At 49.9% G+C, this 25140-nt stretch overlaps 1 protein-coding gene across 1 annotated transcript in view; it reads left to right on the top strand.

The window, feature by feature from the left end:
• The window catches only part of LOC138294025 (T-box transcription factor TBX10-like), a 107654-nt gene that overhangs the window by 28952 nt on the left and 53562 nt on the right, over positions 1 to 25140 (top strand). The window contains exon 2 of the mRNA XM_069233276.1: positions 5140 to 5428. Coding sequence (XP_069089377.1) covers positions 5140 to 5428 — 289 coding nt within the window. The remainder of the gene's footprint in view (positions 1 to 5139; positions 5429 to 25140) is intronic.

Raw genomic sequence — 25140 nt, forward strand, 5'->3', positions numbered from 1 at the left:
AGGGAATGGTGTGCCTCTCTCCTATGTTACCTGGTGACCCCTTTAGAAGTGAGCGAATGGTGTGCCTCTCACCCACCTCACTTGGTGACCCCCTTTTGGAGTGAGGAAACAATGTGCTGTCATCCACCTCACCTGGTGAGCCCCTGTGGGAGTGAGGGAATGGTGTGGCATCACCAACCTCACATGGTGACCACTGTGGGAGTATGGGAATGGTGTGCCATCACCTACCCTTACCAGGTGACCCCCTGTGGGAGTGAGAGAATGGTGTGCTGTCACCCACCTCACCTGGTGACCCTGTGGGAGTGAGGGAATGGTGTGCCGTCTCCTACCTCACCTGGTGACCCCTGTGGGAGTGAGGGAATGGTGTGCCATCACCTACCCTTACCAGGTGACCCCCTGTGGGAGTGTGGGAATGGTGTGCTGTCACCCACCTCACCTGGTGACCCCTGTGGGAGTGAGGGAATGGTGTGCTGTCACCCACCTCACCTGGTGAGCCCTTGTGGGAATGAGGGATTGGTTTGCCTCTCACCCACCTCACTTGGTGACCCCTGTGGGAGTGAGGGAATGGTGTGCTGTCACCCATCTCACCTGGTGAGTCCTTGTGGGAATGAGGGATTTGTTTGCTGTAACCCCCCTCACCTGGTGGCCCCTGTGGGAGTGAGGGAATGGTGTGCCTTTCACCTACGCGACCTGGTGAGCCCCTGTGGGAGTGAGGGAATGGTGTGCTGTCACCCACTTCACCTGGTGACCCCCAGAGGGAGTGAAGGAATGGTGTGCCTCTCTCCTATGTTACCTGGTGACCCCTTTAGAAGTGAGCGAATGGTGTGCCTCTCACCCACCTCACCTGGTGACCTCCTTTTGGAGTGAGGAAACAATGTGCTGTCATCCACCTCACCTGGTGAGCCCCTGTGGGAGTGAGGGAATGGTGTGGCATCACCAACCTCACATGGTGACCCCTGTGGGAGTGTAGGAATGGTGTGCCGTCACCCACCTCACCTGGTGACCCCTGTGGGAGTGAGGGAATGGTGTGCTGTCACCCACTTCACCTGGTGACCCCCAGAGGGAGTGAGGGAATGGTGTGCCTCTCTCCTATGTTACCTGGTGACCCCTTTAGAAGTGAGGGAATGGTGTGCCTCTCACCCACCTCACTTGGTGACCCCCTTTTGGAGTGAGGAAACAATGTGCTGTCATCCACCTCACCTGGTGAGCCCCTGTGGGAGTGAGGGAATGGTGTGGCATCACCAACCTCACATGGTGACCACTGTGGGAGTATGGGAATGGTGTGCCATCACCTACCCTTACCAGGTGACCCCCTGTGGGAGTGAGAGAATGGTGTGCTGTCACCCACCTCACCTGGTGACCCCTGTGGGAGTGTGGGAATGGTATGCCATCACCTACCCTTACCAGCTGACCCCCTGTGGGAGTGAGAGAATGGTGTGCCTCTCACCCACCTCACCTGGTGAGCCCTTGTGGGAATGAGGGATTGGTGTGCTGTCACCCCCCTCACCTGGTGACCCCTGTGGCAGTGAGGGAATGGCGTGCCTTTCACCTTGGCAGCCGGGTCACCACCTGTGGGAGTGAGGGAATGGTGTGCTGTCACCCACTTCACCTGGTGGCCCCTGTGGAAGTGAGGGAATGGTTTGCCTCTCACCTACGTCACCGGCTGACCCCCTGTGGGAGTGAGGGAATAGTGTCCCTTTCACCCACCTCACCTGGTGACCCCCTGAGGGACTTAGAGAATGGCGTGCCTCTCATCTACCTCACCTGGTGACCCCTGTGGGAGTAAGGGAATGGTGTTCCTCTCACCTACCTCACCTGGTGACCCCTGTGGCAGTGAGGGGATGGTTTGCCTCTTACCCATCTCACCTGGTGACCCCCTTTTGGAGTGAGGAAACGATGTGCTGTCACTCACCTCACCTGGTGAGCGCCTGAGGGAGTGAGGGAATGGTGTGCCTCTCACCCACCTCACGTGGTGAGCCCTGTGGGAGTGAGGGAATGGCATGCCCTCACCTACTTCACCTGGTGACCACCTATGGCAGTGAGGGAATGGTGTGCTGTCGCCCACCTCACCCGGTGACCCCTGTGGGAGTGTGGGAATGGTGTGCAGTCACCTACCTCAACTACTGACCCCATGTGGGAGTGTGGGAATGGTGTGCCATCACCTACCCTTGCTAGGTAACCCCATGTGGGAGTGAGGGAATGGTGTGCCGTCTCCTACCTCACCTGGTGACCTCCTGTGGGAGTGAGGGAAAGGTGTACCTCTCACCCACCTCACCTGGTGACCCCTGTGGGAGTGAGGGAATGGTGTGCCTCTCACCCACATCACCTGGTGACCCCCTGAGGGAGTGAGGGAATGGTGTGCCTCTCACCCACCCTCGCCAGGTGAGTTCAATGTGAGTGATGGGTATAGGAGCAGCAGTGATGGTGCACTACAGGCAGCTCTCACTAGCACTCACTAGTGCCCACTCTCACTACTCTCTGATTTAAAGGCAGGTTTCTGTAGTAGCTGGACTGAAGCCAGCACTCACTACTGTCCACTCTCACTACTGGCTGCACTAGAGGCAGGTTTCTCTAGTGACTGGACTGAAGCCAGCACTCACTACTGTCCACTCTCACTACTGGCTGCACTAGAGGCAGGTTTCTCTAGTGACTGGACTGAAGCCAGCACTCACTAGTGTCCACTCTCACTACTGGCTGCACTAGAGACAGGTTTCTCTAGTGACTGGACTGAAGCCAGCACTCACTACTGTCCACTCTCACTACTGGCTGCACTAGAGGCAGGTTTCTCTAGTGACTGGACTGAAGCCAGCACTCACTACTGTCCACTCTCACTACTGGCTGCACTAGAGGCAGGTTTCTCTAGTGACTGGACTGAAGCCAGCACTCACTAGTGTCCACTCTCACTACTGGCTGCACTAGAGGCAGGTTTCTCTAGTGACTGGACTGAAGCCAGCACTCACTACTGTCCACTCTCACTACTGGCTGCACTAGAGGCAGGTTTCTCTAGTGACTGGACTGAAGCCAGCACTCACTAGTGTCCACTCTCACTACTGGCTGCACTAGAGACAGGTTTCTCTAGTGACTGGACTGAAGCCAGCACTCACTAGTGTCCACTCTCACTACTGGCTGCACTAGAGGCAGGTTTCTCTAGTGACTGGACTGAAGCCAGCACTCACTAGTGTCCGCTGTCACTAGTGACTACATTAGGGGCAGCTCTCTCCAGGTACTAGAGACAGTCTCACTAGTAACTGGAGTAGAGGCAATATTCACTAATGTCCACTCTACTATCAGCAACTCTCATTAGAGTTTGTTAATGAGGCCGCTCTCACTAGTGACTGTACAACAGGCCACTCTCCCTAGTGACCACCCTTCTTAATATTAGCTCTCTTTAATAGCTCCACTGGAGTTTATTTTCACAAGTGGTCACTCTCACCATTGGCAGCTCAAACTAGGGTCAGAACTAGGGCCAGGTGATACTTGTGGCTGCACTAGAGGTGTTCTCTCCAGTGGGTGTGTTACAGACGGCTCCCTCTAGCGACCACTAGAAGTCACTATCACTAATGATCACTCTCACCATTGGCAGCTCAAACTAGGGCCAGGTGACACTTGTGTCTGCACTAGAGGTGTTCTCTCCAGTGGGTGTGTTACAGACGGCTCCCTCTAGTGGCTGTACTTGCGACCACTATTATGACAGGTTACACTAGAGGTCACTATCACTAGTGATCACTCTCACCATTGGCAGCTCACACTAGGGCCAGGTGACACTTGTCTCTGCATAGAGGTGTTCTCTCCAGTGGGTGTGTCACAGACCGCTCCTTCTAGTGGCTGTGCTAGTGACCACTCTTACTTGTGTCTTTCACTAGACGTCACACTCACTAGTGGTCACTCTCACCATTGGCAGCTCATATTTGGGTCAGTGCTAGGAGCAGGGGACACTTGCTTCTGCACTAGAGGTGTTCTCTCCAGTGGGTGTGTTACAGACGACTCCCTCTATCGGCTGTACTTGCGACCACTATTATGACACCTTACACTAGAGGTCACTATCACTAGTGATCACTCTCACCATTGGCAGGTCACACTAGGGTCAGCACTAGGGGCAGGTGACACTAGTCTCTGCACTAGAGGTGCTCTCTCCAGTGGGTGTGTTACAGGCAGCTCCCTCTAGCGTCTGTACTAGTGACCACTCTTACCAGTGTCTTTCACTAGAGGTCACTATAGCACCACATACTAGTGGCTGTACCACAGGCAGCGCTTTACTGTTGGAAGTGGGATAAAGCATGTGAGACGTGGTGCACAGGGAGGGCATATATATGTATACATCATGCATGTGTCTACATTGTATAGGTACAGAGTCGGAACACCCCTAAGTGCTACAGTCAGCGTGTGATTGGAGGGGTAGCTGGTTTCTAAGAACTAGGGAGGGCAATATCGTGTTCCTGAAAAAGCCATGTTAAAACTTTGGGCCTGGTATAGAACTCGTCGGACGGGTTACTCCTCACACCGGTGACGGATATTCCGTCTGCTGAGATCTGGATATAATGGTATTTAGGATATAGTGGTATTTAGATTTTGGTGGACGGGATATCAGTCACCGTTGTGATGGAGTAACCCGTCCGCTGGGTTTTAAATCAGGCCCTTGATTCCCTCTTTCTTGATTGCCTCTGTCCATTTCTGCATCTGAACCTCTCCCCTCTGTCGGCCTCCACCTCTGTCTCCCTTTGCTCATGTCATTTTAAGGATTTCTTGTATCCTCAGAAAGACATATTGCAAATGGTTTTGTGCAAAATCTGTTCCTAAAGTTTGTTTGGCGTCATGCCGGCTACAAATAGCACACAAGTGGGTAATATTTCCAGAGTTTTTATGAACAGGGAGCCCTAAAACATGTCTTGTTCAGGGTCCTAAAAATCCTTAAGACAACACTGACGGTCAGTGGTCATGCCAGGTCACATCGCGGCACAACTCAATATGAGGCGATTCGTGGAAGTCACACAGTGAGTCAGTGGCAGAGCTGGGCTTAGACTGAGTAAAATGGAGGTGAAGTGCCTGTCAGTGGAAGTGACTGGGTTTGGCCCAGGACCCTGTGATGTTTGCCTTTGCCTCAGGTCTACATTCCATGAACCCTTTCTTCTGTCTCCACAGTCTTCACAGCCACCAGCCTGAGCATCCTGACCTCGGCCGAGGCCTATCCAGTGGCCACTGGTCCTGAGTGGTGTCCTGTTGTCAGCTCCACCTGCCCTCCACAGACCTGTGGAAGATACTGTGCATCAGGCGTGAATAGTGACGAACACCGCCGCGAAGTCCCCCAAGGGCCCAGGGACCCTCCGAAGAACCCCCGGGTTCAAGGGGTCAGCGTGGAGCTTGAGATGCAGGCCCTCTGGGAAGAGTTTGACCGACTGGGCACTGAGATGATCGTGACCAAGGCTGGGAGGTAAGAGGTCCCTTGGGCCAGCACAAGGGCAGATAGCTGCACAGAAAGCTCATGGGGTCAACACCTGAGGCAGAGTAGTTGAGTGGGGTACCACCTCATGCAGTGGCAGCTGAGTATGTTCAGCATTTTCTGTAGAGATAGCTCAGTGGGTTCAATGTCTGTTGCAGAGAAATTTTAGTGGATTCTGAACCTCCACAGAAACAGCTAATTGAGGACCAGGTTTATCAGACTTTCACGTAGCAAGAAATCTACAACTAGGGAGGGCAGGAATGCACCATATCTATCAAGATATGGCGCATTCCTATCCTCGGCCTGCACTGGTGCACAAGTAGCAGCCTAGCGCCAACGCAGCCAGCCGTGCGCCATGGAGCACGGGGACCTGCGCTACAGACAGGATCTTTCTGAACAAAAACAATCCTGGGAGGCATTGTCTCTATCTATGTGTGCTGCACAACTACCTGGTGAGGCGTAGTATTGTGACGTATTCCCCGGTCTACCACTAATGATAAATCTGGGAATGCACCAAAATCCATAGGTGGGTGCGTGGAAACACCCATGCAACATCATAGAACGCCTCCCTGCCCAAGGTAAGGCAAGGCAGCGACTTGTGCTGCGTTGCATTACTCTGCATTTATCAAGCCATGCAGGGCAATGCAAGGTGGCTCTGGGTTGGTTGATAAATCTCACCTAGGTTTTGCATCACCCTTGCGTGGCGCATGGGCGGCGCAAAACCTTAATAAATCTGGCCTGCTTCAGAAATCTGTGTGTGACCTGCAGATCACCTGTTGTGAAAAGCGCCATAAAACCATTAGGCTGTATCCTGTATACAGTGCTTTAAATGTACAGGACATATTTAGGTCTGGCTACAGACAGCGTGAACTGTTTGTTGCAGACCTACTGTTTCCAATATTTTACAGTATACTGACTGAGGTCTTTGTATCAGCCCTTTGTTCATTATTGAAAGACTTGGTTGCCTAGCTCACATCATTGGCCCTTCCATGTATTTTGCAAGGGGGGACCCTCAAGGTTTGTTAATTGCATAAGGCACTTGGGCCCGGTTCGGGCATATGACTGACTAGTGGGGCTTCTATTAATGGCATAAAGCACTGTGGTGTGCTATGGAACAGGAACTGTGTCTAACTCCAGGAAGAGTGCTTTGAATGGATGAGTTGTGTTTTTCCATTGCTGACATCAGAGAGTTATTCTTCCTTTTGGACACAGCTGTATCATTTTGTTTTTACCAGATGGAAGTGAGAGTGTTTTCTTTTGGACACTGCTGTACCATTGTAGTTCCAGCAGATGGCAGTGAGTGCGTTTGTTTCGAACATTGCTGTACCATTGCACTTCCAGCAGGTGGCAGTGAGTGTGTTTGCTTTTGGACATTGCTGTACCATTGTACTTCCAGCAGATGGCAGTGAATGCATTTTCTTTTGGACATTGCTGTACCATTACTTCCAGCGGATAGAAGTGAGTGTGTTTTCTTTTGAACATTGCTGTACTTCTGTACTTCCAGCAGATGGCAGTGAGTGTGTTTCCTTTTCGATATTGCTGTACTTCTGTACTTCCAGCACATGGCAGTGAGTGTGCTTTCTATTGGACATTGTTGTACCGTTGCAGTTCCAGCACATAGCAGTGAGTGTGCTTTCTTTTGGACATTGCTGTACTTCTGTACTTCCAGCAGATGGCAATGAGTGTGTTTCCTTTTCGATATTGCTGTACCATTGGACTTCCAGCACATGGCAGTGAGTGTGCTTTCTATTGGACATTGTTGTATCATTGCACTTCCAGCACATAGCAGTGAGTGTGTTTTCTTTTGGACATTGCTGTACCTCTATACTTGCAGCATATGGAAGTGAGTGTCTTTTCTTTATACAGCAGTAAGTGTGATTTCTTTTGGACATTGCCGTACCTTTGCACTTCCAGCGCATGGCAGTGAGTATGTTTTCTCTTGGACATTGCGGTACCATCGTACTTCCAGCAAATAGCAGTGAGTGTGTTTCCTTTTGGCTATTGCTGTACCATTGTTTTTTCAGCGGATAGAAGTGAATGTGTTTTCTTTTGGATATTACTGTACCTCTGTACTTCCAGCAGATGGCAGTGAGTGTGTTTTCTTTTGGACATTGCTGTACCATTGTACTTCCAGCAGATGGCAGTGAGTGTATTTCCTTTCAGACATTGCTGTACCTCTGTACTTCCAGCAGATGGCAGTTCACTTGGCTCTTGCTGGATGTTTTCTGTTCTTTCACTTTAAAATATATTTAAACCACTAGATTCCACATACAAGTTTTAGCTAAGATTGTTTGTTAGACCTTAGTCGCTACGGTAGTGGTTCCCCAAACTTGTTTTGCTTTTTTTCTAAGAGTTTTTGCTGATTGCCTTTAAGTGTCCCACTGCCCTCGGCACTCTCCCCCTGAGAAGTACAGTGTGAAAGTGCACGTGCCCTTCCTACATCTACTAGGAAGTAGCGCTAGTCCATATATGCACACTTGCACAATGGTGTTTTTCATATACATACTGAGCCTGTCACAGCAGGCCTGTGTTGGTGCACTTGCACCTTTTTGGAGCTTCTAAAGTTGTGTTCAGCCTGCTCCTGAAGGCTTGTGCCACGGCACATGTGCCCATGGGGTGCAGAATACCCAAGTGCGTTCTCACTGCTCAGGAGAGATGCTCTGCCCATAGGTTGACATAGGAGGACATTTCTAATTAGCCCTGGATGCAATACTGGATTGCAGTGTAGTACCCTCATGATGTTTACTGTAATTGGATTTCTAATGACGAACCCCCTCTCATGGTAAAGGTGGTTTTGTCAACAATACCCTAGAAAGGCCACTTCTAGATAGTGGGCATTTCTATGTTTTAAACACTCTTTTGTGTGTCTTTTTATTCAGCTTAATTCCTCTGGAAACGGGGAAACTGGGGGAAAATGGCACCCTGTTGCAGTACCCACCCACCACACTTTTTTCCTGGTTTCTGGATGGAGCTTGGACTGGAGTGCACTGGAATCCTGCCAACCAGGTCCCAAGTGCCAGTGTTCTTTCGCTAAAAATTGCAAAGGTATTGATACAATTGGCAACACCATCAGCTTCCACTATAAGTCCCTAGTAAATGGTACCTGGGTACCCAGGGCATGGGGTACTACAGGTAAGCCCCTGAGGGCAGCAGCACGGATTGTGCCACCCTCATGGGCCATGGTTCCAGATGCACCCAGCACTGCAATTGCAGGCTGAGTGTCCTCGTGCAATCCCAAAATGCAAACCCAACATGGCACACTGCCTGTGTGCCCTGTCCACTAGACACTGCATGCAATATAGGTAAGCCACCCCTCTGGCAGGCATTCCAGCCCTGAGGCATGGTGCAGTATACTGTGTGCATGGGCTTAGATGAATGATCAATGTGCCTCTACTGTGTCCTTGCCAAACCTGGGAAATAGTAAGTGAACAGAGCAGCCATTTTAATATATGTGCTGGACACTGGTCAGCACTAGTTTCCCAGCTACATGATGGCCACTCTGAACCCTGGGTTGTTTGGTATCAAACAACTCAGAATGATAAATCCAATCTGGTACCAGCATTGGATTTATTCCAAAATGTACCCAGGGGTCACCTTAGAGGTGCCCCTTGCAAAAGCTAACTACCTTGGTATGGATGTTGGCCAGTCACAACCAGCCTGCCACCACCAGACATGATTCTGGAACTCTGGGGTGACAAATCCTGCTCTCGGGATCCCAGAACAAAGCCCTTCCTGGGCAGAGGTGCTACCATACCCTTCCCCCAGGAATGTGCACTGCCCTGCTAGCGACCTTAAAGGGCTTACTACCCTTGAAACTCAACCCCATAGCCCGCTTCTAGCAGCAGATGGCTGCCCCCGTTGTACACCCATGATGAAAGAACACCTCTAAAGTAATTGTGTCCATGAAATGTTGCACCAGTACCTAGTAGATTTGGGGATAGTCTCCCCCTAAGAATTTGGGAGAAAGGCTGATCATTGGGTGAGAACTAGGGTGTCCAAAACCAGAACTGAAGGGGGTGACCAAAATAGAGAGTCAGGGAAGCCCCCCGAGAGAAAAAGGTGGATCACACTAGAAATAAAGAAAATGAGTCCTTAGGCCCCCAAAAATCTGTCCAGGAGGTTGGGCCCAAAGACACCTCACAAAACAAAGGTGGATACCAGGGTAAAAACTGGGAAGCCACTAAGGCATGGTGCCACAACTGTCAAAAGACAGGACACCACACCAAGGACACTTCTTGCCCCCAAAACAAATCCACTAGTAAGCCCCGCGAGGGTAGCTAGTGTAGCCATTGGGGATGACTCCTCAGATGAGGAGGCCCTCATAGCCTTTAACTGGAAAGTGGGTGCCACAGGTGAGTTGGAGATTCCAGAGGGGAGTAGACACATCCACTACCTGCTGGTGAATGGATTCCCAGCCACTGCCCTGAGAGTCACCTGTGCCAGTCACACAGTGGAGCATGACAGGCTGGTGCTCTCAAACCAGTACATCCCAGGAGAGACTGCCAGGGTAAGGGTTATCCCAGGGAGAACCACTGATAGACCAGTAGCTGTAGTGCCTATAGAGGTAGATGGGTCCCTTAGTTGGAGAAGGGAGGTAGTCAGTAAAGACCTCTCCCTTGACTGTCTCCTTGGAAATGACCTCCCAGAGGTTGGTCAGAGCCAAAAGGAGGAGCTGGTCCAGTGCCAGTCCCATTCCAAGGATTCTGGAGGTGCTGCCCTGAAGTGAGTGCAAGTAGGCCCCAGTGGAAAAAGAGAAAACAAAAGAAAAGGAAAGATGGGCAACCTTTAACTAAGGCACCAGAGAGCCAAGGAGTTTCTCCACTAGGGAAGAACTCCACTGTTGGAACTGGTGAAGCCCAGCTTGACTCATATGAAGTCCTGACTAGTCAGTCAACTGTTCAGCCTGAGTTGGTGGCTCCTCGGCTGACAGAAAAGAGAGTGGAAGAAGGGTGTTCTCTGCAGATCTAGCTGTGCCCTAAGGGTCCCCCATCCCTTGCAACCTCAACACTCCGAGGGGACCCACCAGAGTCACCTCAAAGTACACCTGTGCAGTGCTTTACCCAGTGGTGCAGGCAGTGGCCTTGCACCAGCTGCAACAACTTTCTGCAGCTGCTCCTGCCTAAACCAGGAGCCGTCCGAACTTCTCCAGCTGGTCCATAGCCCCTCTGACGACCTCGACATACCTGCAGAAGGAGACATTGGTAAACGCATTGCCTGATTTTATATGCATTTTAAAATTATTTCTCCATTGATTCTTACAGTGCGTAATTATGCACAGAACTGAGGCATTTTCTAAACTTTGAAAATTCTTAACTTAAAAAGTACCTACCTGATTTTGATGATCTTGGTCGTAAAAAGTTTATAAAAATCTGAAGTATTTTGTAAATTGGTATCGAGTTATTCTTTTGAGTGTGTGTCTTGCTTTGTTGATCCTGTGAATACAACAGATGCTTTGCACTTCTCCAAGATTATTCTAACTGCTCGACCAAGCCACCAAGGTGGTCTACTTTCCTCTGTAAACCAACGTGTGGTTGCCTGGACCTTCTGCACATTGTACAATGTTTTGCACACTACATAGAGGGCCAGCCTCCTACAAGCATGTCCGTGCATTCTCCAGCAACAGCTACAAAACTTAGGCAACTGGAATGACAGACCTCTGCCATTTGAGGGCCTGGCAGTATAGATTGGAGGGAGAGGTTCTGACACTTGGCCAGATCATGGCACCACTACAGACAAAGATCTGATTCCACGGCCCCATGATAGACAAGACTGAAATTTAGGGAAGAAATCTGTGGTTCAAAGGGGACCCTATGAATCACCTCCACTTCAAAGTCACACTTGAGTATAACTAGAAGTGCCACACTTCAGCAACTTAGAGATACACTAGCAGAGACATGGGACTGATACCAGTGGACTGCCGTGGTGCACACTGCCAGATCAGTCTGTTGTGCATAGGAGTATTTACTGTCCGTGGAAGGGATACGCGCACCGTTCCTGCATCATGGCTGGCCTGGGCAGATTGCCTGCTGCTGTGTGGCACTCTTAAGTGCGCTGTCTAAGGGCTTGTTGGCTTGCTCCCTGTTCTTTCTGGAGGCCTCAGGGACATCAAAGACTTCCTGCGAGTGACCTACACCATCTACTGGTGTCATCTAGAGAGCGGTGCCCTCCTCTGCACCTACATTGTATGCTGGACTCCACCTGGTAGCAGCGGTGTGAGCGTAGAAGAAGTATTGCGTCTGGAGACCTTAATTGCCTGGTGCGGACCCTTCAAAGTATTGCCCGCATGTAAGGAGTGTGGCCCTTCATCGTGGGGCCACTGCATGCATAAGCGTCTTGTTTGTTGTGAGAGGATGCAACTGTCGCAGGACACCACGTGGCCAGATTTTGTCCAGTGCATTGTATTTCACTTTTGTGACACCCAACTGCATGCTCATTGTGTGCGGTGTCCGATTCATAGGTTGCGACCCTCGGAGGTGGGGACGCATCCGGAGCAGTGCCACATTCTACCTTGTGTGGCATGGCTAAACTTTTGTCTTTGTGTGTGACAGGATTGTCTGGTGCGAGTCAAGTCATCGTGCATCAGATGTTGTGCCGCATTCCAGGGAGGTACGGCATCGGAGTTTTTCAGGTGATTGTCCAAAATTGTCTGATGCGACTCAAGTATCCCGCACTAGTGCCTCATTCCGGGGAGCCACTGTGTTAGAAACTGGGTCTCTAGTTGGCAGAGGTATGCACCCTGTCTGGGTAGGGACGACAATCCTACTCAGGGTAAGTTACAACACAACCTAAATTATCCTGTGCTCACCCTCTGGTAACCTGGCACAGAGCAGGCAGGCTTAACTTTAAAAGGCAATGTGTAAAGAATTTGTGCAATAACTCATAGAGTAACACAGTGAAAACACCACAAAAAAGTACTCCACACCAGTTTAGGAAAATAGATGATATTTATCTGAATTAAATAAGACCAAAAGGACAAACATCCAAGATGCACAAGTCAAGAGATCACTTTTTGAAGGTTTTGAATGAGTCTTAATCAACAAGAGTCAGTGGTTGTATCCTTTTTAACACACAGTACCTGGGATGCATCAAACATAACAATGCCGAGGGGTCACAAAGGAGGAGATGCGTCGGAAACTAATGTGATGCATTGGTTTTCCACAAAGGCAATGCGTAGTTTACTTCCATGCAGCAAGGTGATGCATCGATTTCCAGGAGCGCAGCCTTGGTTCCTCACTGAGGTGCAGGGATATTTTGACGCACAGGAATGATGTGGTGAAAATCCAGAAAGCGCTGGTAGAAAGGAGCAGGCGCTGCATCGCTCCAGTAGGCGATGCAGCAATCTGGTAGGTGATGCAGTGATTTCTCAGCTATGTGGCAAGCGCTGCATCGATTTCTGCAGGTGTTGCATTGATTTTCCGGTGCACAGGATTTTCTTCTCTTTGGTGAAGACTTCGATGGCCCTGAGATGCCAAAACAGGGGGCAAGCTCAATCCAGGCCCTTGGAGAGCACCTGTGGGGGAAGGCAGAGTCAGGGGCCAGCAGGCAGCAGGGCAGCAAGCAGGAGAGCATTCCTTCCAGCAAAGCAGTCCAGATGAGTCCTTTGGGCAGCCAGGCAGTCCCTCTGATAGAGTCTAGTTTTAGGTCCAGAAGTGTCTGATTTGGTGGGGGTCACAGACCCAGTATATAGACCCAAAAGTGCATTTGAAGTGGAGAAACGTCAAAGAGTGGTTGTGAAGTGCACAAGTTCCCCTTTCAACCCATCCGTGTCTGCCAGGAGCCCTGTGGTGGGTTATCAGTCCTTTGTGTGAGGGCAGGCCACTGGCCTTTGAAATGTAAGTGATAGTCCCTCCACCCTTCCAGCCCAAGAGGACCCCTCACTATGCAGATGAATGCAGATCCAGCTGAGTGTTCTATTTTTATGACTGTCTGGGTGGAATGCACAAGGGGAGTTGTCAAGCAACACAGACCAGACGTGGATTGGGGACAGGCTGTAAGTCACAAAGAGCAGTAAGGGCAGAAAATTTCCTACTTTTTAAAAGTGGCATTTCTAAAATAGTAATGTAAAATCCAGCTTCACCGGTAAGTAGGATTTCTTACTACCATTCCAACCATACCAAACATGATAAGGTTACTCTTCTCAGATCAGAACTTACCACTTAAAAGTATATAAGGGAATTTCCAATGCTGGCCTATGAGAGAAGCAGGCTTCACAGTGGTGAAAAATGACTTTGGGAGTTTTTCACTACCAGGACATGTAAAACGCATAAGTACATGTCCTGCCTTTTACTAACATAGCACCCTGCTCTATGGTGTACCTAGGGCCTACCGTAGGGGTGACTTACATATAATAAAAGTAGAATTTAAGGGTTGGAAAGTAGTTTTAAACACCAAGTCAAAGTAGCATTGAAACTGCCACACAGACCTTGAAATGGTGGCAGACCTGAGACATGGTTAAAGGGCTACTTATGTGGGTGGCACAATCAGTGCTGCAGGCCCACTAGTGGCATTTAATTTACATGCCCTGGGCACATGTAGTGCACTTTACTAGGGACTTCCAAGTAAATTAAATATGCCAGTTGGATATGAGCCAATGCTACCATGTTTAGGGAGAGAGCACAAGCACTTTAGCACTGACTAATGGTAGTAAAGTGTGCAGAGTCCTAAAACCAGCAAAAACAAGATCAGAAAAATGGAGGGAGGCAGGCCACCCTAAGGCTGTCAAGTCTGACAGGCTCCCCACCCAGCTGAAAGTGGGTAGAGCTACCTAACCCCTTGGGAGCTCTCTTCACTAAGGCAGAAGAATCTGGAGAGACCATCAGCATTGGCATGGTCGGTCCCCGTAAAGTCCATTCCGTGTAGGGATATAGACCACCTCAGACTTTAGGATTTTCACCCCTCATCTGTATGAGCCATCTGAGGGGTCTGTGGTCTGTCTGAACCCGGAAGTGAGTCCCAAACAGGTATGGTCTCAGCTTCTTCATTGCCCAGACCACAGCAAATGCTTCTCTTTCAATGGCACTCCACCTCTGTTCCCGTGGAAGTAACATCCTACTAATGAAGGCTACTGGTTGGTCTAGGCCCTCCTTATTCAGCTGTGCTGACTGCCCCTATGCCATTGCTCTGAAGCGTCCATCTGCATGATGAATTCCTTTGAGTAATCAGGGGCCCTGAGCACAGGTGCTCTGCACATGGCTTCCTTTAGAGAATCAATGTCTTTCTGCCAAGCCTTTGTCCACATCACCAACCAGGGCTGCTTCTTAGAAGTAAGCTCCGTTAAGGGGGCAACAATGGTGCCATATCTCTTGACAAATCTTCTGTAATAGCTAGTGAGGCCTAGGAAGGCTCTAACTTCAGTTTGGGTTTTAGGTGGTTGCCAGGCCATCATGGTTTCAACCTTGACCTGGAGGGATCTGTACCTTGCCACCACCTACCAGGTGTCCCAAAGACACCACGAAACCCTGCCCGATCTGGCACTTACTGGCCTTGGCTGTCAGGCCTGCCTGTTGCAGGACATGAAGCACCTCTTGGAGGTGGAGCAGGTGTTCCTCTCAGCTGGCACTGTAGATAGTAATGTCATCTAAGTAGGCGGCACTGAAAGCCTCCTTGCCAGCCAGGACCCTGTTAAACAACCGTTGGAAGGTAGAAGGGGCATTCTTCAAGCCAAAGGACATTGCCCGGAATTGGTAGTGACCCTCAGAGAATGCTAACCTCTCTTTTGCTCCCTCACTAGAGGCAATCTGCCGGAATCCTAGGCAGCACCTAGCCTGTCAATGAGCTCATCAGCTCTGGGGATGGGGTGTGCATCAGTCTTGGTGATGGAATTGAGGCCTCTGTAGTCCAAGCAGAACCGAAGTTCTGGTTTGGCACCCGGTGGGCCTGCCTTGGGTACCAACACCACAGGGCTTTTTAAGGTAACTTTGTCGAGCAGTTAGGCCAATCTTGGAGAAGTGCACAGCATTTGTTGTACTGACAGCATCAATCCTTCAAATCACACACTCAAAGGAATAACTCAAGACTAATTTATTTAAATACTTCAGATTTTTGTACAATTTTTAAGACCAAGATTGTCAAAATTGGTTGAGCATGGCCACAGGAGGGCGAGTGCCACTAAACGTGGCACACTTATGGGTCTCATCTGGGCAGTCGCCGTGTATTGTCAACTCTGACCCTCACTGTCTTGCTTGTACTTGCTGCTTTCTTGAGTGGCGCCTCCACTCAGAAGGGAGATCTCGGGCTATTTGCGAAGCCTGAAAAGTACCAATGTACTTTGTACAATGTACCAATGTAGGAAAGTACCATCTTGCCTGGCATGTTACCCCCATTTTTCACTGTATATATGTTGTTTTAGTTGTATGTGTCACTGGGACCTTGTTCACCAGGGCCCCAGTGCTCATAAGTGTGCCTGAATGTGTTACCTGTGTAGTGACTAACTGTCTCACTGAGGCTCTGCTAATCAGAACCTCAGTGGTTATGCTCTCTCATTTCTTTCTAAATTGTCACTAACAGGCTAGTGACCAATTTACCAATTTACATTGGCTTACTGGAACACCCTTATAATTCCCTAGTATAAGGTACTGAGGTACCCAGGGTATTGGGGTTCCAGGAGATCCCTATGGGCTGCAGCATTTCTTTTGCCACCCATAGGGAGCACTGACAATTCTTACACAGGCCTGCCACTGCAGCCTGAGTGAAATAACGTCCACGTTATTTCACAGCCATTTTACACTGCACTTAAGTAACTTATAAGTCACCTATATGTCTAACCTTTACCTGGTAAAGGTTAGGTGCAAAGTTACTTAGTGTGAGGGCACCCTGGCACTAGCCAAGGTGCCCCCACATTGTTCAGAGCCAATTCCCTGAACTTTGTGAGTGCGGGGACACCATTACACGCGTGCACTACATATAGGTCAATACCTATATGTAGCTTCACAATGGTAACTCCGAATATGGCCATGTAACATGTCTAAGATCATGGAATTGCCCCCTCTATGCCATCCTGGCATTGTTGGCACAATTCGATGATCCCAGTGGTCTGTAGCACAGACCCTGGTACTGCCAAACTGCCTTTTCTGGGGTTTCACTGCAGCTGCTGCTGCTGCCAACCCCTCAGACAGGCTTCTGCCCCCCTGGGGTCAAGCCAGGCTTGTCCCAGGATGGCAGAACAAAGGACTTCCTCTGAGAGAGGGTGTTACACCCTCTCCCTTTGGAAAATGGTGTGAAGGCAGGGGAGGGGTAGCCTCCCCCAGCCTCTGGAAATGCTTTCTTGGGCACAGATGTGCCCAATTCTGCATAAGCCAGTCTACACCGGTTCAGGGACCCCTTAGCCCCTGCACTGGCGTGAAACTGGACAAAGGAAAGGGGAGTGACCACTCCCCTGACCTGCACCTCCCCTGGGAGGTGTCCAGAGCTCCTCCAGTGTGCTCCAGACCTCTGCCATCTTGGAAACAGAAGTGCTGCTGGCACACTGGACTGCTTTGAGTGGCCAGTGCCACCAGGTGACGTCAGAGACTCCTTCTCATAGGCTCCCTCAGGTGTTAGTAGCCTATCCTCTCTCCTAGGTAGCCAAACCCTCTTTTCTGGCTATTTAGGGTCTCTGTCTCTGGGGAAACTTTAGATAACGAATGCAAGAGCTCATCTGAGTTCCTCTGCATCTCTCTCTTCACCTTCTGATAAGGAATCGACTGCTGACCGCGCTGGAAGCCTGCAACACTGCAACAAAGTAGCAAAGACGACTACTGCAACTCTGTAACGCTGATCCTGCCGCCTTCTCGACTGTTTTCCTGCTTGTGCATGCTGTGGGGGTAGTCTGCCTCCTCTCTGCACCAGAAGCTCCGAAGAAATCTCCCGTGGGTCGACGGAATCTTCCCCCTGCAACCGCAGGCACCAAAAAGCTGCATTACCGGTCCCTTGGGTCTCCTCTCAGCACGACGAGCGAGGTCCCTTGAATCCAGCAACTCTGTCCAAGTGACTCCCACAGTCCAGTGACTCTTCAGTCCAAGTTTGGTGGAGGTAAGTCCTTGCCTCACCTCGCTGGGCTGCATTGCTGGGAACCGCGACTTTTGCAGCTACTCCGGCCTCTGTGCACTTCCGGTGGAAATCCTTTGTGCACAGCCAAGCCTGGGTCCACGGCACTCTAACCTGCATTGCACGACTTTCTAAGTTGGTCTCCGGCGACGTGGGACTCCTTTGTGTAACTTCATGTGAGCACCGTTTCACGCATCCTCGTAGTGCCTGTTTCTGGCACTTCTCCGGGAGCTACCTGCTTCAGAGAGGGCTCCTTGTCTTGCTCGACGTCTCCTCTCTCTCCTGGTCCAATTTGCGACCTCCTGGTCCCTCCTGGGCCACAGCAGCGTCCAAAAACGCTAACCACACGATTTGCAGCTAGCAAGGCTTGTTGGCGTTCTTTTGGCGGGAAAACACTTTTGCACAACTCTCCACGGCGAGAGGGATCGCTCCTCCAAAGGGGAAGTCTCTAGCCCTTTTCGTTCCTGCAGAAACCTCAGCTTCTTCTGTCCAGTAGAAGCTTCTTTGCATCCACAGCTGGCATTTCCTGGGCATATGCCCATCTCCGACTTGCTTGTGACTTTTGGACTTGGTCCCCTTGTTCCACAGGTACCCTAGATTGGAAATCCACAGTTGTTGCATTGTTGGTTTGTGTCTTTCCTGCATTATTCCTCTATCACAACTTCTTTGTCTTTGGGGGAACTTTAGTGCACTTTGCACTCACTTTTCAGGGTCTGGGGGAGGGTTATTTTTCTAACTCTCACTATTTTCTAATAGTCCCAGCGACCCTCTACAAGGTCACATAGGTTTGGGGTCCATTCGTGGTTCGCATTCCACTTTTGGAGTATATGGTTTGTGTTGCCCCTATCCCTATGTGTCCCCATTGCATCCTATTGTAACTATACATTGTTTGCACTGTTTTCTAAGACTATACTGCATATTTTTAGTACTGTGTACATATAACTTGTGTATATTTGCTATCCTCACTCTGAGGGTACACACTGAGAGACTTTGGCATATTGTCATAAAAATAAAGTACCTTTATTTTTAGTATATCTGTGCATTGTGTTTTCTTATGATATTGTGCAAGTGACACTTGTGGTACTGTAGTAGCTTCACACGTCTTCTAGTTCAGCCTAAGCTGCTCTGCTAAGCTACCATTATCTATCAGCCTAAGCTGCTAGACACCCTATACACTAATAAGGGATAACTGGGCCTGGTGCAAGGTGCAAGTACCCCTTGGTACTCACTACAAGCAAGTCCAGCCTCCTACACTGGGGGTCCTTGAGGACTTCTGAGGTCAGTCCAGTGGTCAGCTCCTCCGCAGCAGTGATTGTCGGGACACAGATGCAGCAGGCAGGGTCTTGGCTTGTCTTCTGATGCAGCAAGTCCTCAGTTCTCTTGCTGTGGTCTTCTTTGGGGCTGTCTTCTTCTTTGTCCTTTCAAATCTGATTTCTTGGTCTAGGGGTTCCCACTAAATACTGAATTTAGTGGGCGTTTTAGGGAAAACCTGGTAGTGTCCAATGGGACACATCTTTGGGCAGCTACACCCACTCTAGTGACCACTTCATGAGGGAAGGGTCACTTCCCTAAACCTCATTGGCTATTTTCCTCCATGACAAGATGGAGGAAACTGAATTTGAGAGTCCACCTCGCATGCAAGCCCTTAGGGGTGGTGTGGTGCATGCTCAGTGAGCCCACTCCTCCTACCCATTGTTAGGTTTCCAGACTTTGCTTCTGCCAAAAGTGGGTGTTTGCAAAAGGGGATGCCAGCTGCTGCTAGCAGCAGGCTTGTGGTTGAATTTCAAGAGCAGTAAGCCCTTTTGAAGCTCACCACCAGGACAGTGCACATTCCTGAGGAGGGGGTGTTAGCTCCTCCACCCAGGAAGGGCATTAGGGCATTGTCCTACAAACCAGAGAGGCAGGCCTTTCCCCCAAGGTTTGTATATTGGATGTTTGCAGGTGGCAGCTGGATAGGACCAGTCAGCAACTGTGTCAGGATAGTTAGCATTTGCAGGGAGCACCTCTAAGGTGACCCCTGGGTACATTTAGGGATGAAACCAATACTGGTACCAGTTTGGATTTATCATTCTGAGTTGTTTGATACCAAACAACCCAGGGTTCAGGGTGGCCATCATGTAGCTGGGAAACTCGTGTTGATCAGTGTCCAGCACATGCATTAAAATGGCTGCTCTGTTCACTCACTATATTGCGGGTTTGGCAAGGACACAGTGGAGACATATTGCTCATGCATCTATACCCCCACATATAATATGGAGCACCCTGCCTTAGGACTAGAAGACTTACCAGAGGGGTGGCTTACCTATATTGTATGCAGTGTAGGGTGGAAAGGGCGCACAGGCAGTGTGCCATGTCGAGTTTGTATTTTAGGTTTGCACCAGGACACCTAGGCCCTCATTCTGACCTTGGCGGTCTTTTCGCGAGACCGCCGAGTTACCGCCGCGGTGAAGACCGCCGACCGCGGCGGTATGCCGCTGTGCGCATTCCGACCGCTGGGAGCGTTCCGCCGGGAAACCGCCAGCAGCCACACTGGCGGTCGGCGGAAAAGTGGAGACTGGTCAACCTCCACCGCCACGCCAGCAGAACACCGCCCACAGAATTACGACCCACATATCTGTGTGGCGGTCTTCTGTTGGCGGTGTTCTGTTGGCGGTCACCTCCCCATGGCTCCCGTCGCCTCCCGGAGGACCAACGCACAAGGTAAGTTGACCGTCCGTGAGGGGAGGGGGAGGGGGGGGTGTTGTGTGATGTGGGCGTGCATGGGGGTGTGCGTGTGAGTGTGTAGAGGGGGTGTGTGAGTGCGTGTATGCGGGCGGGGGGTGCTGCTGTGTCTATGGGTAATGTGTGCTGTTCGGCAGGTGCGCATGTCTGCATGTATGTGTGCGGGTATGTGTCCCCGTTGTGTATGTGTGTGTAGGGGGTGTGTATATGTGCATGTTGGGGGTGTGTGCATGTCGGGGTGCATGTCTGTGCATGTCGGGGTGGGGGTGGGGAGGGGGTTCGTACCACCTCTGGGGGGTGGCAGGGGGGTGGAGGGTGTGGGGGGAGGACTCGGGTGGGTAGTGGGGGGTGGGGGAGACCCCTATCAGTGCCAGGGAAGGAATTCCCTGGCCCCGATAGTGCTTACTGCCATGGTTCGCATGGCGGTTCCCGACCGCCAGAAACCGCGGCGGTAGGCAGGGTCATGATACCGTTGGCGGTCTTGAGACGACCGCCGGGCCGGAGTGCGCAAACTCCAGCCCGGCGGTCATGACCGCCGTGGCGGTCGGAGTGGGGAAGTGGCGGTCGATCACGGCGGTGACCGCCGCGGTCAGAATGCCATTTTTCTGACCGCCGGTCTGTTCGCGGTCCGACCGCCGCCTCTCCGCCGACCGCCAAGGTCAGAATGAGGGCCCTAGTCTGCTATGGCAGTGCTGGGTGCATCTGGATGCATGGCACTAGAGGGTGGCGCAATCTGTGCTGCTGCCCTCATGGGCCTACCTATAGTACCCCATGCCCTGGGCACATAGGTGCCCACTTACTAGGGACTTATAGTGGTAGCTAAGGGTGTATCCAATTGTGCCAATGCCTCACAACAGTTTTAGGGAAAGAGCTCTAGTCCAGGGAACCTTGTTAGCAGGGGCCCTGGGCACGACAATATCTAGAACACATCGACATCATGCAAAAAGTGTGGGGGGGTGGGGGGGTAGCCATGCAAAAAGAGGCCCTCTCTCACAGCCATATCAAGTTTTCACTTTGGGGTTGCATCGGGGCACTCAGCCTGCAATGGCAGTGCTGGGTGTACCTGGATGCTGGGCCCTAGAGAGTGGCACAATTAGTACTGCTGCCCTCAGTGGCCTACCCTTAGTACCTCCTGCCCTGGGCACCTAAGTATTATTTACCAGGGCTTATGGTGGCAGCCAAGGGTGTCTCCAATTGGGCCAATGCATCACAACAATTTAGGGAAAGCGCTCTGGCCAAGGGAACCTGGTTAGCAGGGGCCCTGGGCAATATCAACTTCTAGGCTACATCATAAATCAGGCAAAAGTGGGGGCTAACCATGTCACAAAGAGCCCTTTTCTCGCAGAGAGGTTGACACCCTCCACCGACCCATCCTTTTCCTGTGCAGAGAAGAGGTCTGAGAGAGGTTCACTCTTCCTCTACACCCTCCTCTGTCACAAGGAGCATGCTCACTTCGGGCCTCTCAAAGTGAGGGTTGAGTCTATTGACATGGAGCACCCTAAGGGACCTCATAGGGGTCTAGAGATCCGCTAAGTAAGTAGGATTTATTAATACCATTCCAACCATACCAAAACATGACAAGGTTACTCTTCTCTCAGATCAGAATTTCCCACTTGAAAGTATATAAGGAAATTTCCACTGCTGCCCTATGAGAGAAGCAGGCTTCACAGTAGTGAAAAACGACTTTGGGAGTTTTTCACTACCGGGCATGTAAAACTTATAAGTACATGTCCTGTCTTTTACTTACATAGCAGCCTGCCCTATAGATTACCTAGGGCCTACCTTACAGGTGACCTTTACGTAATAAAGGTGGAATGTAAGGCTTGGCAAGTACTTTTAAATGCCAAGTCGAACTTGCAGTGAAACTGCCACACAGGAATTGTAATGGCAGAACTGAGACATGGTTAAAGGGCTACTTATGTGGGTGGCACAAACAGTGCTGCAGGCCCACTAGTAACATAATTTACAGACCGTGGGCACATGTAGTGCACTTTAATGGGGACTTAAAAGTAAATTAAACATGCCAATTGTGTGTGAGCCAATGTTACCATGTTCAGGGGAGAGAGCACAAGCACTTTAGCACTGGTTAGCAGTGGTAAAGTGTTGCAGAGTTCCCAAACCAGCAAAAACATGATTGGAAAAATGGAGGGAGGCAGGCAGGCAAAAAGTTGGGGGAAGACCACCCTAAGGCTGTCAGGTCTAACATACTGCATTGGAAACATTTTTGTGTGTGATCGAATTGTCTGCGGCGACTCAAGTCATCGCACCCCTGATGTTGTGTCTCATTCCAGAGAGGTACGGAATTGAGAACTTTGCGTGTGGGATCGGAATTTTCTGGTGCGACTGAAGTAATCGCACACCAGACATTGTGCCTCCTTCCCAAGAGGTGCAGACCTGGCAACTCTTCGTGGGCAACTGGAGTTGTTGGGGCGGCTCAAGTCATTACGTCCCTAATGTTGTGCCTCCTTCCCAGGAGGTGTGAAAATGGTAACTATTTGGGTGTTCGGGTGCCTGGCTGGGCTAGGCACCACTGAGACTAATGTGAGGCCCCAGCGACCTTCCCCACGTGCTTTGCAGACCTCTGAGTGAACCTCCCAAGTGGTGCCCAAGCATACATGTGTTAACTATTGCTTGTTCAGCCATTATCTTTTCCTTCCCCTCACCTTGTCTCCGGGATCCAGAACAGTGTGTTTTCGGCTATGAGTGGCCTAGTATCTGGGGAGAGGTTGCTTTAATCTCCAGCTCATGGCGGGATGGGGTGGTTATTTGGAGGGTGGTCTGGGGCCCAGGGTGTCTGTGAAAACGGTGACATTAACTGGCCGGATATCAGTGAACCGCATAAGGGTGCAAGTAGTGAGTGCATGTGTACGAGACGCCTGAGATCTGTCACCGCATAGCGGTGTGGAGTGAATGTAAGGGAGTTGGTGCGGTTGATTGATACAAAAACACGGTGGTGTTGCCGTACACGTTATTTCTTGCCAGAGGCCTCTTACCTTCGACACTGAGGCCCAGAATTAGACTTTTTTAGCACCGCATTTGCGTCATTTTTTGACGCAAAAGCAGCGCAAACTTACAAACTACAATTATATTTTGTACGTTTACGCTGATTTTCTCTAAAAAAAATTATGCAAATGCGGCACTAAAAAGTATAAATATGGGCCTGAGTTTTACTGGTGCGGCCAGGCCGCAGAGCTAATCAAAGTGCTGCAACTCTCTGTATGTACATAAGGCTGCAAGTGTTGTGAACCGGGGTTCACCCTGCAATAGTGTTTTATTGAAATAGGGTAATTGCTAGAGGGGTCTAGTGCCCGCATGAGGGTGCTGGGAGAGAATGTATTATTTTTCTCGCGTGTACATACTGTTTACGGTGTTTAACACAGTTGGGACTAGTACTGCTAGTAATATTTCCAAATATGATTTATGCCCGGATTTACACGATGATCAAGCTGTGTTCATAATGTGTGTGTTGAATACAAATTTTATTTACATACACAACGTGTAAAGTCTCTTTTGTGATGCTCAGTGTATTTATTGTGTAAGAGTTCTGTTCCATTGCTTTACTCATTGCCTCTGTAATAAGCCTGACTGCCATGTGCCAAGCTACCCAAGGGTGAGCACAGGTTATACAGTCAGTGTAATCACTCACCCCTGACAGGAGTGGTAGGTTTTGCCTGGCTAGGGCTTTGCCTCGGCCAACCAGAGCGTGCCACCTGCAACAATATTAGAGTGACTTCTTCCAGAACATATAGGAATGCATTCAGAGCTCTAATGATGACTATTTTTACACTTTAGTATTTCCATATTTGTTTAGGACATAGAAATGGAGAAACATTGATCGACATATGAAAGTGAATATGGAAATGTTTTGTTGACATTACACCCTCTCTGTGATCTGTTAGTGTTGGAAACTTTCTGCCATTGTCAACAAAAGACAATCCAGGGCGTGTGCTCTGTTCATAATTCTCTGGTATCCTGAGACTGAAGTGGTGGACCCCTGTGGAAGCTTCTGTAGCCTCACTATGGGAAGTCTGTGGGCTGCATCCCTGGTACAACACCTGCTAGAAGGGGGAGACGTCCTGTGTGTGGGCTGCTTCGCTGTAACAACGCATGCTAGAGGGAGGGGCCGTCCCGTGTGTGGGCTGCATCCTGTAACAACACCAGCTAGAAGAAGGAGCTTGAAGTAAGAGAGCGTAAAAATGCCAAAATGTACAGCAGGAAAATCTTCTTTATTTCTTTAGGAAGGAGAATATGAAACTCCAGCCACTCCTGCTCAGCTCCTTCTCCAGCTGCCCAGAATCTCACCAGCATTCCAGCCAGAACGACTGCTGAGCAGGGGCAGCTGGAATATACCACAATCCATAATACAGATAAAATGAAGAGCAGTAAAATAACATAGTACATAAGAGAAATGTTAAATACAATGAACAATACCACACCGCCTTTCCCCATCAAACAATATGAAAATGTACATTATTTAATTTTAACAATCCTTTTGAGATTCCAGGTGCGTCCATCATCCAGCTTGACAGCCCCATTGAATATTTTATTAACCTTAAAAATTCTACTAAATCGTGACTGTCCGCCACTAAGTTTCCCTGGCAACTTGACTTTGACCAAATCACTCACCTCAACTCGTATCTCCTTCACAGATTTCCTTACATCATACACCTGCTTTCTTTTCTCCTGACAACTCAAGTGTCTGTTCACAGCAGAATCTCTCCGAACATCATAGTTGAGTTGTTCCTTAGTATAACCTTTGACCCACGGAGGATCTACCACAGTGTGAGGAATACGTTTCTTGAACATGACAAATGGGGATTGGCCTGTGCTACAATGAGGTGTGAACCTATATTCTTCAACCTTACTCTTGATCGTGCTCTCCCAATCACACCCCAAATGATTTGCCAACTGTATAGTTTCTTTTAACGTCCTGTTGAAGCGTTCTACCATGCCATTGG

This window comes from Pleurodeles waltl, chromosome 4_2 (genome assembly GCF_031143425.1).
Source record: "Pleurodeles waltl isolate 20211129_DDA chromosome 4_2, aPleWal1.hap1.20221129, whole genome shotgun sequence".
Lineage (NCBI taxonomy): Eukaryota > Metazoa > Chordata > Amphibia > Caudata > Salamandridae > Pleurodeles > Pleurodeles waltl.